This window comes from Mus musculus, chromosome 1, assembly GCF_000001635.26.
Source record: "Mus musculus strain C57BL/6J chromosome 1, GRCm38.p6 C57BL/6J".
NCBI classification, from domain to species: Eukaryota; Metazoa; Chordata; class Mammalia; order Rodentia; family Muridae; genus Mus; species Mus musculus.
This window is the reverse complement of record NC_000067.6, coordinates 78,408,493-78,424,425: the sequence shown is the minus strand read 5'-3', so window position 1 is coordinate 78,424,425 and position 15,933 is coordinate 78,408,493. Positions and strand designations below refer to the sequence as shown.

General features: G+C 45.8%; 2 protein-coding genes and 1 pseudogene across 8 annotated transcripts in view; 2 read left to right on the top strand and 1 right to left on the bottom strand.

The window, feature by feature from the left end:
- The window catches only part of Farsb (phenylalanyl-tRNA synthetase, beta subunit), a 70,940-nt gene extending 64,472 nt beyond the window's left edge, over positions 1 to 6,468 (top strand). The window contains exon 18 of the mRNA NM_001278075.1: positions 6,204 to 6,468. The gene's annotated coding sequence lies outside the window, so the exon portion shown is untranslated. The remainder of the gene's footprint in view (positions 1 to 6,203) is intronic.
- The window catches only part of Sgpp2 (sphingosine-1-phosphate phosphatase 2), a 110,741-nt gene continuing 98,944 nt past the window's right edge, over positions 4,137 to 15,933 (bottom strand). For 3 of the 7 annotated variants that reach the window (XM_030255370.1, XM_030255371.1, XM_017321596.2), the window contains one exon: positions 4,137 to 7,551. In XM_030255370.1, coding sequence (XP_030111230.1) covers positions 7,000 to 7,551 — 552 coding nt within the window. In that variant the 3' untranslated portion in view covers positions 4,137 to 6,999. Of the gene's footprint in view, positions 7,552 to 8,338; positions 8,443 to 9,915; positions 10,076 to 15,933 lie in introns of those variants that run through there. The other 4 variants (XM_011238695.3, XR_373543.4, XR_373544.4 and 1 more) reach the window with 4 other exon arrangements.
- Positions 9,727 to 10,353, top strand: Gm19072 (predicted gene, 19072; annotated as a pseudogene).

Genomic DNA, 15,933 nt, shown 5'->3' with positions numbered 1-15,933 from the left:
ATATTTTTAAAATGTAAAAAGGGCTCATGTTTAAATGATGGACCGGATATTGGTGGTCCAGGTGGAACTGTTGCATTCTGCTGTTGAGAGGATATAAAATGATATAGCCAGGAAAGGAGTTTGGTGGTTTCTTGAAACCTGAAACACCATCTAGCTGTTGGAACTGCATGATCACACAGCAGTTTTTATGCAGATGTTCAATGTTATATATAGTAGGTCACAGACCACATAGCCTTTCTATGAAGGGCATGCATTCCTTATAAGGAATGGACTCCTGATAACATAAATGAGCCCAAGCATGCTAAGAGGAGGAAGCCATACATACACATGGTCCTATTGATGTAGACGAAGAAGAGATTGTGGGGGCTGGTGAGGTGACTGGCTAAGAGCACTAACTGCATTTGCTGAGGCCCTGGGTTTGATTCCCACCTACTTGATGGCTTACAACTGTAACCCTGGTTCCAGGGGATCCAGTACCTTCTGACCTGCTCGGGTGCCAGGAACACACATGATTGATACTTAAATCTTTAAACAGGAGCAAGTTGAGTAGAAACTAGCCAGTCACACAGTGGCTCCTGCACTAAACAAGAGAGGTTCAGTGGCTCAGGAGGGAAATATTGCTGAGAGCTGTCCTGTGTTGACCTGTGTTTTTGGTATTGATGCTGCATTGGTGTGATTGACTCTGGCTCTTTCTTCCACTTTACCAGAAGGAGAGTAATGACCTGAAACGACATATTAACTGCATTAAGCTAAATAGAACCTCATTTAAAGGATTTGACCCAACTGATAACACCAAAGTTCTGTCCAGTTAGGTTACGAGGGCTTTTGAGTAACTTGATATATGTTACTGTGGACCAAATGCCCTTCCTTCTCCAGTATACTCAGTGTGATGGTTTTTACAAGTGAGGTCTTTGGGAGAGAGTCAGGGCTGGATGAGGTTATAAGATTGAAGCCTTCCTGCTGGGATTAGTGGCTTTCCAGGGAGACACCAGAAAGCTTGCTTTCCCATCCCAGTGCGTTGATGACAAAGAGGTCCTGTGGATATAGGGTCAGATGGTGGCCTCCTGCAAGCCAGAAGAGCCCTTATGATTAAGTACTTGCCAGTACCTCGGTTTTGGATCTTTATTCTCCAGAATAGTGAGAAACAAACTAGCGTTCTTTCTGAGACACTGTGCCTGTGCTATCTTGGCAGCCATAAAAGAAAATGGAGATTAGCGTGTGTAACAAAATCCAGGGTGTCAGTACACCTCTAGGAACTGAGGCAGCTTCAGAAGGTACCTGCCAGATGTTGCTGTGGGAAGCATGGCCTTCTTGGCTAAAAACAGTAACAAACAGGCCGAGTGTCCATGACAGACTGTGAGTTCAGATCCTCTGTGTGGCTTTGAATTTCCAGCAGGCAGAAAGAACAGCGATGTGGGCAGCCTGACTCGGTTGAATTAGCATCTCCAGCAATGGGCTGAGAGGAATTGTGTCTGGCCAAGCAAAGTCCTGTGCTGGGTTTTTTTTTTTTTTGGTCTCTCTTATGACTGCTTCAGTGCTCTTAGTCAAGTGTTTTTCTGTTTAAGGAAGCCAGGCTAGGACTGAGGCGTGGTTGTGTGTTAGAAAACCTTTGAAACAGCTCAGTTAGCGAATGTGAGAAGGCAGGGCCCCAGAGAGGAATCAGAGGCCTTCATGCAAATGAGCCCTTTCAGAAGAGTGACAGGAAGGATACAATGTGCCTTTTTGATACCACACTTGGTGGCAAAGGAACTTACATTCCAGAAGCTGCCACTTTCTGTCAAGAAGGAGGACACTATGCTGGCCCTTCAAACAAGCCCTTCCTAAGAGCCAAGGCAAGATGGTTCTGTTAGAGGCAAGTCTGGGTAAACTGCTCACTGGGTTCTGGGCAGATAGGGAGTACACACCTAGACAGAGGTGGGTGGGTCCATCAGAGATCTCAACTGTGAGTTTTGGGATGCTCATTTATAGAAGGAGCACTTGGAGTCACCTGAAGCAGGATAAGCAGACAGGCACCCCACAAATAAACTGCTGTAGGAAGATTGCTGGGGGGGGGGGGCGCGACGACGACAGACTCTGGAGTATATGGGTCACTAGGAAGCCCAGGGCTAGGGTTTGTATAGGGTGTAATGGATGTCATTCATCTTCTAGAACCTTCTACAGCTCTTTATCAGTGTCGAAGTGAGATGAGTTAAGATGGTCTTTGTTTAGTGGGCTCTGCATAATTTGTTCCCTCAGGGCCACCCATATGGTTTCCAGGTGACACAGCAGCAGACCAGAGTCCCCTATCCTCTCTGGGCACATTATGAACTCCTCTTAGGTACATGTATTAAGGCAGCATCAGGTTGCCACCCCCACCCTCAGTGAAGAGAGGACCAGTTGGACTTGTTACCAAAAGGTTTGGCTTTCTTTGAATACCTTCACTGGGAAGAATCTGGCTTTGCCCCACCCCAGGCAATCGTGATGTCACACAGTAAGAGGAGAAAGGAAGGCTAGCAGATGTGTTGAGTGTGGAAAAAGTGGCAGCAGCCGGAACTCCTAGCGCGCCACTGTTGCATTTCTTGTTTGTTTTTGCATGCCACATAGACAGGCGTGGAGAAGGAAGAGGAATGTCTTTGGCTTCATATAGCTCCCTTGTCTCATGTGGCTATGGTTTTTAAAAATTTAACATTCTATGCATGGCCCACATTCATCTCCCGTCTTAGTATGCATGTAAGTATGTGAGTCTGTACTACAGGTGTGCACCACTTCATGGAAACAACGGATGTATAGTAAGACCAAACTAATTTATTAAAGTCTTATGTTTGTGAGGAAGGAAGAATTGCCATATGACTTTGGAACAGCAAAGCATACTGAAAGTTTACAAGACGAGCAGAGCACTGAGCAGATGGCTGACTGGGTTAAGGGGTGACTGTGAAAGCTAGAGGACCTGAACTTGACTTCCCAGAACCCGGGTAAAGGTGGCACATGATGTCATGTGTGTGAGCCCAGTACTAGGAGGCAGAGACAGGAAGATCCAAGGAAGGGGCTTGCTGGTCTGGCAGTCCAGTCAAAATAGTGAGCTTCAGGTTAAGAGGAAGACTTTCTCAAACTTACCGTGGAGAGCAATAGAAGATGTGTGTGTCAGGTGCCCACACCATCATACACACTCATACAAGCAAAATAAACACACGTGGTTTGTAGGAGAACCCTGTCTAAAGTGAAGCGTGCTTGGCTTGGGTCCGTGTAACCTTGTGCTGGAGAAATAGATCCGTTCATGGGGAGACAAGAAACCCTGTCCACAGTGAAAGAGTTTACAAGCGTTGTCTGAGGACTGGATCGGAGAAGCCTAAGGATCGTGGTGTGCACAGGTTCATGTTTTCTAACTAGGGAACCCGGCAGCGGGCAGTTCAGAGGTGCAAGGGTGAAGGTATCCAGGGCACACTGAAACACTTGAATCAGGATGGCAGGAGCCTGTGAGAACACCATACCTATCACCCAGTTCTCACATGGTGACCATGCAGGTTTGTTCTGGCTTTTCCCTGTAAGAGCCCGGGCAGTGCCTCTGTCCAGCTGGTCCCTAGATTCCGAGTATCTTCTTGTACCTTCTCACCCCACTGCCTGGGCAACCTGGTCTCCCCTCCAAGCCTGGCTTCTGCAATGCCCTCTATAAAGACTGCACTTGCTCTTGTTCTCATGTCCAAATTGATACTTGTCCTGCTGCCTCCCATGGCCTGGTCTTTTCCACACAGCCTTGGCGGTTCAGCTCTGACTTAAAATTTTATGAACCTGTGTCTTCACTGACCTGGGAGAACTCCACAGAAAAGGCTAGAGCTTTGACATCCCTTAGGTGCCCAGCGCACGAGTGACAGTATACACAGTTCTTAGTATAAATGTGGCCTCACTTAACCCTGTACATAACTGGGGAATCTAAGAACAATCTTCTTTGAATTGCGAATCAAGGTGCTTAAAGCCAGACAAAGCATCACATACAGTTGGGCAAGCTTGACTGGGGTGGAGGGGGTGCGAGGAGTGTTTAAACACCTCAGCCATTTATCTACGAAAACATTCTAGTTCTCTAAGGCTAACCTGGGTCCCAGACTGAGACCTTGTCTCGAAAAAGAAAAAAAAGGAAGAAAAAAATCCACAGAAACAAAACATTAGATTTTAAAGCATTTAATAATCATACTCAAACAAAAAGATTTTATTTTAAAAAAGAATAAATTTACATACACTGCATAAGCAAGACAGTTGAAAGCTTCCAAAATAGAAACCTGAAACACGTGGTCTGAAATACCACATGCTGTGATTATCCTGGGAAGATGAGTTGTGTATTTCGGCAAGAAAACCCAAGTTACCAGGCACAGTGTCAAGTGGTTTTAGTGGCTATCATGAAAGGTATTAGGTTAAGGGTCTTGCCTATGTCTTTTTCCAGCATAAGGTACAGGTCTGAGCAAAATGGACAGCGGCTTGGAAGGCCGGTTCTACATTGATGACTTGGCCCAGAGTAGTAGCAAGATGAGAAAAGGATGTGTTATTCTTCCTGATTCCCAGAGGAAGCTAAAAGCTTTGGTGTCCGCATAGGACAGGCCTAGACTTAACAGGGACACATTCTGGTGACCAGGCCAGCCCAGTGCAAGAGGGCCTCTGGACTAAGACAAGCTAAGCCAGCAGGGGGCACTCTCTCTCCAGAGAGAAACTGACAAAGTGTTTTGAAAAGAGACCCAAGAGAGACTTTACTAGGATGCCGGTGCTGCTCTGTAAGAAGTGAGTTTGGTGAATTGAGAAGGCTCACCAAAGGCAAAATGTGATCAAGCCATAGCATTTAAAATCAGTACTGTAGGAATCCAAAACTAAACTTGGCATCTACAGTGAATACTTTCTCCCTCCCTTTTCTTGTATCAAGTCCATCCAAGAGTGACCAGTCATGACAAATTCTTAGGACACTGTTTAATGTTGTGTGGCTAATATATTCATCCTCCATCTAAATTATGTAAACACAGCCTCGAATGCATTCACTCAGTTGTCAACTTCCATGTTGTTGGGCCTTAAACTTCCTAATCACCACATCCACCGCTGTGACAATACATACAGCCCTTCTGTTGCAGATACACGTAGAAGAAGCTGAGCCTTTTGTCATTAGGCTTCAGACAAACCAACTAAAATCACCTGTGTGAATATAAGCCAGCATTACAAGCTCTAGTTTGGTAGCTTGGGGGTTGGGGGAGAAACAACAGAAACAGCCATGCACAACTGGAGGCTGGCCTAGGCAAGCACACCTGTAAACCAGGGCTCCAGGCTCCCCAGCCACGGAGCTGAAATACTGTCAGCAAAACCTGGCAAGTGCTAGGCCTTTGCATTCCTGTTCTTAACTATGACGAAGAAGAGAAGAATTGTCAAGTTAAAAATGGGCATTTTGTTAAGAATTATTCTTTTTGTTTGTTTTTCAAGACAGGGTTTCTCTGTGTAGCCCTGGCTGTCCTGAAACTCACTCTGTAGACCAGGCTGGCCTTAAACTCAGAGATCTACCTGCCTCTGATTCTAGGATTAAAACCATGCCCAGTCCAAGAATTATTCTTCAGGAATTAAAACACTACATTCAGTACCAAAGAACATCATTCCAACCATAGACCATGGGACATACTCAAAATCAGAGAAAATTTTGGCTTTGGTGTTTACACTGAATGCAAAAGTTGGAGCCTTAGCTCTTTTGGGGGTCAGAGGGTGATTTGTCCAGTACGAGCATATAGTGAAGCACTGGCTTACTGACACCATCCCTCAAATGACCAATGACTACCACTTACTCGAACCCTTCGGGATGTCATTGCATCTGGTGCTTATTCCGAAGTGCTGAGCCCAGGGAAGGAGGTCTCTGCTGTGGGTGTCCTGCACACCTTCTTAGCTCTAAGGAGATAAGGAGGACCATTCTAGGGCTAACAGGAGCTACAGTTAACCCGCTTATTCTCTCCAAATAGGCTGCAGCTTTTCTTGTGCTAAAATTCTTCAGGTCTAAACATCTTAAAGTTCTTAACTGAAAAATCTTGCCAAGAAAGAGGTAAGAAGGAGTGGGAAGACTGAGAGGGAGTCCCTGATTTTGTCTAGAGGGTGAATAACTGAAGACATTTATACAAAGTAGCCAAGCAATGACGAAAGGTAAAGTCACAGGGATGAGGCAGTGTGTGAGGGCTTCCAGAGGACGAAGCTCATCCATTCTTGTGCTGATTCAGTGTCTTCCAGGCTTATGTGGAAGCTCAAGCAACTGAAGGTGTTGAAGGCGAGGCAGGTGAGGGCAGGAGTCGCAGCGTGTCCTCATTTCCACCTGTGAGGAGCTGGCAGCCCGTCGTGCGTTGCTTACACTAGTGTGGAAACCGAATCACTGGATGCTGTGGACTGTCTGCAAGGCAGATCAGCATCTTGCTTCACTAATAGTTCCTGGAGGAGATGAGTTGGTAAATAAAGCAAGCTCTTCCGGTGGCCTCATGGCTCTGCTACTATCTTCAGTGTCCTCACAGGAAACTTTATTTTAGAATGGTCTCACCACCCACTCAGGGACAGTCCAGTCTGATGACAGCACAAGAAGCCATTCTGTCCAATGAGTTGAGATTTTCCATGGTGCCACCCTTACTCCCAGACCAAACTCCAGTTTGGGGATTGAGACTCGGCATCAGGCAAGGTTGTAACTGAAAAGACTATCCTGCCTTCATAGTACCTCAAGTCTACTGGGTCTCTGGAGCTTGGTGGGGCTTGTAACCATTGCAAACTGGGCCACAATTCCTGTCCACCCAAGACCGTGTCCCAAGTCCATGTAACAGAAAGGGGAGGGGTGATCTTGCAGAGCTCAGCTGTGGTTTGAGCCTGGTGTCCTTACAGGTGAATCCCACAGCAGCCGTATCTATGTTACATCAGCAAAACAAAACTATGACTTAGGGTTTCCTTAAACAGGAGGCATTGAGATTACCTGAATCGACAGCGTTCTCCATTTTGCATCTCGCATTAGCGGACTAGTTCCTAACTGTCTTGGGCTCAGAGCAATCCCAAAAACCTGTGCAACATTGGCACAAAGGTTGTGGCACAGATGCCAACAGATGTGTAGGTAACAAACTTGTAAGGGACTTCAATCTCTAGTCTTCGCCTGGCCTCCTTGTTCCTAGTAACCACCTTGAACCATGAGAATAATACTTGCAGGGAGAGCTTTTGCACCAGTTGGCGAACCAAGAGGATCAACATGATTCCCACCATAAATTTGGTCAGACCTAAAACCAGCATGTCAGTGGTAAGGGGTGGGATGTTCTGAATGACAGGAAGAGATGGGGTGGGCTTGGACACGAGCTGGAAGAAATGGTTGATCCAGAATCCCAGGGTCACTCCAGCCCCAGCAGCCACGATGGTGGTGGTGTCTGCCCTGGTCGGGCTGTAGTAGTCAGACACAGGGTAATTGTAGCACAAGAGGAACGGTACAACTATGACACACACAGGGAAGAGGGGGCTGGCAGAGTCCAGGGAATCGATGAGGGTCCAGGCAGGGTAGGTCAGAGCAATGAGGACTGCAGTGATCAGAACGCCACCCAGGATATCCTGCCAGGAGAGAAAAGAAAAATGCCTGCTTAGCACGGGAAATGCAATCTCTACATGGTTTTACTTTATAGTATGTATGCAAAGGAAGTATAGATCTAAGAATTTAAAGTGAAGATAGGAAATACTATACATAGTCACCATGCTATGGTGTCACATACTCTCTTACAAGAGCACTTCTGTATTTCAAGAAGAAATTTCTGAATTTCTTTCTGAGTGAGTGGTTGATAGTTTCGTTGCCATGTAATCTTATTATATTCCCCTTATGTCACAAAGAATTGTCATAGTCTTTACAGGTGGCACCACCCTTTTTTGGCAGATAGTGTGAAGGCTCTAAACTCTTTACTGAGTTAAAAAACAAAACAAAACAAAAAAAAATCACCCTGAATAGTAAACATTACCAGATGGGTGACCCATTAGGTCCTTCAACCCACTTGGCTAGAGTAAATACCACAGGAGAGATGTGCATTCCTGAAAGTAAAGAAACTGGGCAGTTTACAGCAGAAACACTATCACAATGCACTGTGCTTTCCAGCACTTCAGATACTCTATTATTTACTCAGAAGAAGATGGAAGAATCAAATCATATTGGGGAGAAATGACAACTGGTGTTTCTGTGACTCCTGGTATTTGAATGTTTATAGGAGTTGTATTAATAATCACCCCACACTGGAGACAACCCCAGATTCCTGACAGGATGAAAAGGTAAAAAATTCTGTGGCACAGTCAGGTCCTGGAATACTTTTCAGCAATTAAAAAAAAAAAAAAAAAAAAGCAATGAACTACGGACGCATAGTACAACATGGATAAACCCTCCAGGAAATGCTTCTGACTGGAACACGCCTCCAAGCTCCAAGGGTTACATACTGCCTGGTTCCACTTATATGGCCTTCTCTAAAAGACAAAAACATCAGGGACAGAGAACAGTTATCAGCCATTGCCTAGGGGACTTGGTTTATCCTGTGTGACCAAAAAGGATGTCATGATGCAGTCTAGGGATAATGAGATTATTCCATACTGAGACGGTGATTATAAAAATTTATGTGGGGGGCTGGTGAGATGGCTCAGTGGGTAAGAGCACCTGACTGCTCTTCTGAAGGTCCAGAGTTCAAATCCCAGCAACCACATGGTGGCTCACAACCATCCGTAACAAGATCTGACTCCCTCTTCTGGTGTGTCTGAAGACAGCTACAGTGTACTTACATATAATAATAAATAAATCTTTAAAAAAAAAAAAAAGAATTTTAAATTAAAAAAAAAATTTATGTGTTGTGCTAGACTTCATAAAACTTTGAACGATTACATTATATGGTGTGTGCACATGTGTGCATGTGACAGCGGGCCTGTAGACGTCAAAGGGAGTTGGGTCCTTTCCACCATGTGGTTGCTAGGAATAGCTCAGATCATCAGGTTTGGTGCTAACCAGGCATCTTTTACCCGTTAAGCCATCTTACCAGTCCCAAATTCATAAAGTCTTATGCCAATAACTGTCAATTTTTTAACTAAGAAAATACTTTAAACAAATGAAAATGGAAATGCTTTCAGGCTCTTTTGGTCCCATCTAACACTGCCAAGTGTTAGCTGCTGCATTTTAAGGGACCCCCAGAGACCTAGAGAGGCTCCTAACTTTGAACTCCTACCTTCTTAGACTGTGCTGAGGATCTCCTAGAATCTGTGCCCCACCCAGTCCTCAGACAACATCCTGTTAGCTGGGCATGGTGGTGAATGCATGGTGACGCATGTAGGGAGTCTCAGCATTTGGGAAGTGGAGGCAGGGGGATGGTGAGTTCAAGGCCAGTTTGGGCTCTATTGTGAGACTCTGATTCAAGAAACCCAAGGGCAAGTTAAAGCTGTTAATGAAGCCATCTTCCACTCATCTGTGTGTAAAATGTTGCATGCTTCGTGGGGCAGAAACTTGTCAGTAGCTTTTAAAGTACAGATTTCTCTTTTGAACTAGCAGCCTCACCCGGGGACCTGGCTCAGGAGCTGTAACTGCCAACAGCTGAATCAAGGTTGTCATGTTCTTCATGGTGGGGTTGCTGGTCATGGCAAGTCCCGCTCTAGGAGGAGCATTGCATTTAACTGTTTACACCACAGGACACTGCTGTGACAGGAGGATTCTCCAAGCAGTTTTAAAAAGGTCAGGTGGGCCTGGGCCATTGGGGTAATGACGAGCAGAGCTTTCTACTGACTACATTCAACCCCTCTGGGAACATATCCAGATGGAGCCTGATTTGACTGCTTATGTGGGAAAAGCCAGTGCCTTCAGTGAGGACTGCAGCTGCCAACGCTGTCCTGTTGGTACCTGAGAAGAAGCAGAGATGCTTTCTCCATGACTAGTGGAGTAGACACAAAGTCTCCACTCACCAAGCACTTGGGTTTGTGTGGAGTGAGTGGTCAGGAGCACAGACGGTTCTCAAGGTTGTTCAACAGTCCTCGTTGACCAAGAACGCACTCGCACGGCTCAGCGGCTAACTCAGGATGCGGGATCACCCCAGTAGGTGGAGTTTGTCCTGCTCAAGTTTCTCTGCGATTGAAATGGGGGTCAACATGTATGTTTCCGTTGGATCCATCGTGGATAGAGCTCTGTACCCAGAAAGCTCAGCAACGGGAAGGAACTATGTGAGTGAGAATATCTACCTTGTAAAAAGGTACACAGGGGACCTCCATCTCGAGGATGCCATTCATGTGCCCGTCTTACCTGCCAAGAGCAGGTGACAGAAGCTAACAGGAGCTGGGATCTGTGAGGCAGACAGCTTTTGGAGGCTCTGCCCACCTGGATTTAAAGATCTCCTGGCTGCTATAACATTTTAAGGAACTGAATAGACAACCCAATTTCAGATAATATATTTATTTCCTTGCATGGCTTTAGAAACACTTTGTTGAGCAGAGTTTTTACATGCTTATTTCTACACGGCTTAAAAGGATGATGTTTTTAAAATGACACAGCATAGCAAACCGTTAAATCCTCCAATAAGTAACGAGGCAAGCTGCTGGGTAGTATATGTAAGACATGGTTCTATTTTGACTGACAAAAAGCTTGGAACACAGGCAGGTACATATTTGCAGAGCAGTGCACTTGGGTACACAGTAGGGAAGGGGACTCCACACTGGAATTCTCTATCACCTGGATGTGCTTTTTATTTCCTTTGGATTTATGTGAAATTGAATTAAGCACCTGAGTCTGCCCATGCACGGCGGGGTGAGCAGGGACCTCCGTGCAGAGGGTCCGCTGAGGACCAGAGTATTTTGTCTATGTGTTTAAAGGAACACTACTGTTAAGAGTTGGAGACAGCTCGTCACCTCCGCCAGTCTTGACCCCGAAGGAAGTCAACAGGGATAAAAGGGGCATTTGCCTCATCCACAGAGATAAAGCAGCTCAGGTCCCTTCTGGAAGAAAGTCTCCCAAGGCCAGATGGCTCACTCTTCCTTGGCCCTCCAGCCATGGTTGCTCTTGCGGCTGCCTTGATGGCTGCAGGTCTCATGGAGACTGACAGATTAATCAGTCGAAACTCTCTTCCCAGAAGGTCCTAGGTTGTGCCACACTCTTCCCCCATCTGATCCAGAGTGCAGCCAGGAATCTACACTCTGCATAGTCCCCAGCATAATCTGGATTCAGTGAATGTAAAGTTAGAACAAAAGTAAATAAACCCAGGGACAGCAGCCTAGAGCCTGAGCACGGTCCAAATCCTCAACAGGTTCCAGGAATTCCGCACTGCTTTCCCACGGCACGCAAATGGGTCTGCTTGCTTTCTGAAATTTTAAACTTTTTTGTTTTGTTTTGTTTTTTGAGCCAGGCGTGGTGGCCCACCCCTTTGATCCCAGTACTTGGGAGGCATGCAGGCAGATCTCTCTGAGTTTGAGGCTAGCCTGATCTACACAGTGAGTTGGAGCATGGGCAACTTCTACTTAGAAAGAAAAAGACTTCCCTAATAACCATTAAGGGTTCCCTGGGGAGAGGCGGGGCCTCATGAGCCCCGCCCCTTTCCCTGATAGGCTACTTCTGGGCGCTGTCCTGAGCAGGTCTTGGGATTGCTTCTGCTGCTGTAAGTTCCTGAGTGCAAGGCCAGGTCCTGAAAACATCTTTTCACAGCGCACTTCCCCGTGCTCTGGCCTTGGTCTTTCTTTCTGCTCTCTCTTCCACAGCGTTCCCTGAGCCTTAGAGGGCGTGGTGCAGATGTCCTGTTTAGGACTGTGCTCTCAAGAGACACTTAGTTCCATATTCTGACCAGTTCTTGGTCTCTGCCCACGTAACCGCTGTCCACTGCAAACAGAAGCTTCTCTGGTCAAGGCTGAGCCCACTTGCTGTTTGTTAAACACACCGAGGACAGTTTTGTATTCCTTTCAGAAGCTAAGTGTGCTCCAGCCATCTCTACCTGGCAAGTTCTTACAGCTCCTCTCTAAGGCTCGGCTCTAGGGCTATGCCTCTCTCACGCACTGTCATGTATCCCCACAGTTGGCAGTGATCTCCCTTGGCCCTGAACGAAAGGCTAAGAGCACACTTCATACACTTGCCTTATTTTGTCTTTGCTGTGATGAATACTTTCCTCTGGGCTCATTAAAAGTTTCCGGCCAGAAAGTCAAGGTTGAGCTAAGGTTGCCGATTTATTTGCAGTCTTTCTCAAAGCGTCAGGACTAGAGTAGACCAGACACTAGCTGGCAGAGTCAGGAGGCTGGGGTGTTGGCTACCCATTGTTTCAAAGTATAAATAAGAATTTACCCTGGTTCCTCCTGTCTTCTTTTGTAATTATGGTTGCCAAAGTCCCTGACATCTGGTTGGAATAGTCTTTATAAACTTAATTGTGTTCATCTTCAATCCAAACTAAATTATTTTAGTCCACAGCCCCAGCATTTGAGGCAAAACTAATTTTAGCCATCATGGCCGAATATGGAGTTTTCCCCCTCCCTTCTAGTCATACATTTGGATTTTCATCCATGGAAAGTGATACTATAATAAAGGTATTTAGGTATTTTCATAAGAAAGACACTTGAGCCATATCTAGTGAGATTTCCAAGTTGGGGACTGTAAATCTCTTATAACAAAATTATTTTGTAAATACTTCTACATAGAAGAACTGCAAATGCTCTAAGCTTTATTTTTAAATAACTTTCCTTGAGACAAGGTCTTATTCTGTAGCTGAGGCTGGTTCTACCACTAGTCTCAAAACAAAACAAATAAAACAACCCCCCCCCCCCAAAACCCCCAAACCTTCAAAAACATTTCCAGAGATGAACATTTCCACTGTTGCTTAGGAAAGCCACAAGTGGCCATTCTGCTTCTCAGCACACCAGGTGCCACTCAGATGGCTCCTCGAAAGATGCCTGTTTGGTGCCAGGATGTGTGTGCTCATCTGGGAATGTATTGAGCGCTTCCTGTATGCAGTGATTGAAGAACCATTATAGGGGGTCCGTGTGTAACAGTTCAGAAAGACACTGGGCATTTCAGGAAGCCATCCCCGCTCTCATGCTCTCGAGAGAAGAGTTTCAAGGTAGAGACACCAGGTAGTACTTGGTGTAAAGTATACAACATTACATAAACGCTCAGACCTATGATTCTACTTAAAATTGTTCAGGAAAGTTCCCATCACCTTGGTGCCAAGGAGTCTACTCGGTTGGTGGAGCACTTGCCTAACGTGCAGGAAGCCCCAGCGTCAGCCTGGAGTAAAACTAGGGCATAACACCATAGCACCTCTTAGCCCAGAACTCAGGGCATTGGAGGCAGGAAAGTCAAAAGTTCAAGGGCATCTCCAGACACAGAGTGAGTCCAATGACAGCTTAGAATACAGGAGGCTTTGTCTCAGGAAGGAAGGAAGGAAGGAAGGAAGGAAGGAAGGAAGGAAGGAAGGAAGGAAGGAAGGAAGGAAGGATTCGTTTACACTTGAAAAAAACATGCTCCAAATGCAAGCAAGAAAAATTAGCCTAAAGAGGCATGCATCACAGAGAGACTGAAAAGGCATAGGCTGAACACGTCCTGTGGTTCACACACACACACACACACACACACACACACACACACACACAAATTAGACGAGGAAGCTCACCGCTTCCTTATTTAATAATAGAGGATGAAGATTTTCCATTTGAAAAGACACATGTCTGGAAATCTCATGTCCATCCCCATGGCTTCAAAGTTAGCAATAAGTGAGATGTAATGAAAATAATACACACACAAACACACACACACACACACACACACACACACACACACATGCATGGCTGAGATATCAGAAGGAAATAAGATGGGCTTTCTGAGTGGGAATATTACAGATGATTTCTATCTTCTGTATGCTCTACTGACTCACTCCCATATTTTCCTGAAGTTTAGGCAATTAATACCTTTGCCTTTTTTCCTATCAATATAGTACTTATTTCTTTAGAGACACTGTTTTCTGAATGTAGCCAGAGATGACTTTGAACTTCTCATTCTCCTGCCTTTGCGTACAGAGTGCTAGCCTGACTGTTCCCATTGCCTTGCCCAGCTTAGTGTTTTTATATTAATCAAAATGCCATTAGGCTCTTCACGATAGCCACGCTATATGGAATCAGCCGCAGAATCTGCCAACAGATGAATGGATAAAGGCAATGTGTTACATGTATTCAGTGGAGGTTCATCCAGTCACTTCAGGGACAGTAGATGGGAGTCGGTGTCATTGCATTGAGCAAGATAAGGGAGATGCAGAAATCCAGGCATCGCAAGCTTTCTGCCACATGTAGACATGAATAACATGAAACAGATAACCTGAGAGTGAAAGAGGACTCCTCCAAGGAAAGGGACATCAGGGCAGGGTTTAGTGGCAATGTCTAGTAACACATGACACTGTGCTTTCTTATCATTAGCCAAAACAGAAAGGACTTGTTTAGTTTTGGTGAATATCTCTGGAAAGTTCTGTGCCTTTACTCCTCTGTCTATACTGGTAAGTTTTGATCCTCCATTCCTTTCCCATGTTGTGGTTTACTGAGACAAATTTTCATCCTATTTTCCCAACATCCTCCCTGAAGAACACTATTGAGGGGTTAGGGCTGCCCTGATTGTCTAGCTAGAAAGAGGGGCAGAGTCAGACACTCGCTCAATTTTGCAAAGAATGCTTTCAGGTCCCTGGCCCATTTAGGCATGTAGGCTGGGGAACTCTGGCTCAGACATCTTCCCCTTTGCAAGGTCTCCTGCTGAGAACATGAAGGGCCTGCTCTACCCCTGAGGGCCTTACAGACTGAGCTGAAGCCAGGAAGCCAGGCAAAGCCAAGATGCACAGACTGCTCTTAATGCCAAGACACTGACAATGACCCAAGCCACACCTGGCCTTCCTCTCCAGTGTAATGAGGGTAGCCACTGGACTGTCAACTTCTTGGAGGATGCTTTCCTGTGTTAGTATAGGTTTAATTTGATTTCTCAGAATAATAAAGATAGGTTTCAGTAACGGCCCAGGCAAGCAGGAGGCCACAGTGCTCATGAATATACCTATTAGTGATTTCAGAGAGAAACCGGTGTGTTATATACTTAGCACTTGTATGGGAAAGAAAAGTGAATATATATGTTCAAAAGTATTAATTTTCAATCATCATACATCAATGTCTACAGACAAGCCAGGTATCATACATGGGCCTGTAACCCCTAGCACTCAAGAGCCTGGGGCAAGGGAATTACAAGCTCCAGGCCAGCCTGAACTACAGAGTGATAGTCTACCTCAGAGTTCAGTGGCGCAGAAGGACCGGGGATCAGGTCCCAGAAGCCACCTGTAATCCCAAACAGGGGATCCCTGAGACAAACTGGCTGGGTTAGCTGAACTGAGAAGTCCTGGACTCAACAAGAGATGCTGCTTCTGTACAGTGGAGGGCAATCAAGGGGGGAACACCACATGCACACAGGTGTACCCCACATGCATGTGTGCCCAGACCCATGCAAACACCACACACGAGATAAAAATCAGAGAAGAAGCAGGAAGCCAGCAACCCTCTTGCTCCACGGCCTGGCCCGAGACATGAACAGTAGGATCTGCTGTCGTGGGATCCGAGAGTGATGCTTGGCTTCTCTGTTGCCTCCTTTGTGAGCCGTGGCTGTCCTTGAAGCCACTTTACGTGGCTAGGATCGTTACAAATCTAGGACTAGGGACCAGCAAGCATGGCACTCTACGGCTGCAAAGAGAGGCTTGAAAAGACCTTTTGAAAACACTGATGCTGGGAAGGAGCCACCGGTCAGAAAAGAGGACGCCAGCTTCCTCGGGCTGAAGTTTTAGAGCAAATGGAGGCTATTTAAAGATTCAGTAGAAACCATGTTGACAATTTTGACAAGGAACGGATTTCTGTGGGTGTGTTAGAATATTACAAAGTACGAGTGTAACAGAGCAGGGCAGAGTAGCGAGTGCTTCCCCCGCCCCCAAATTAATAAAT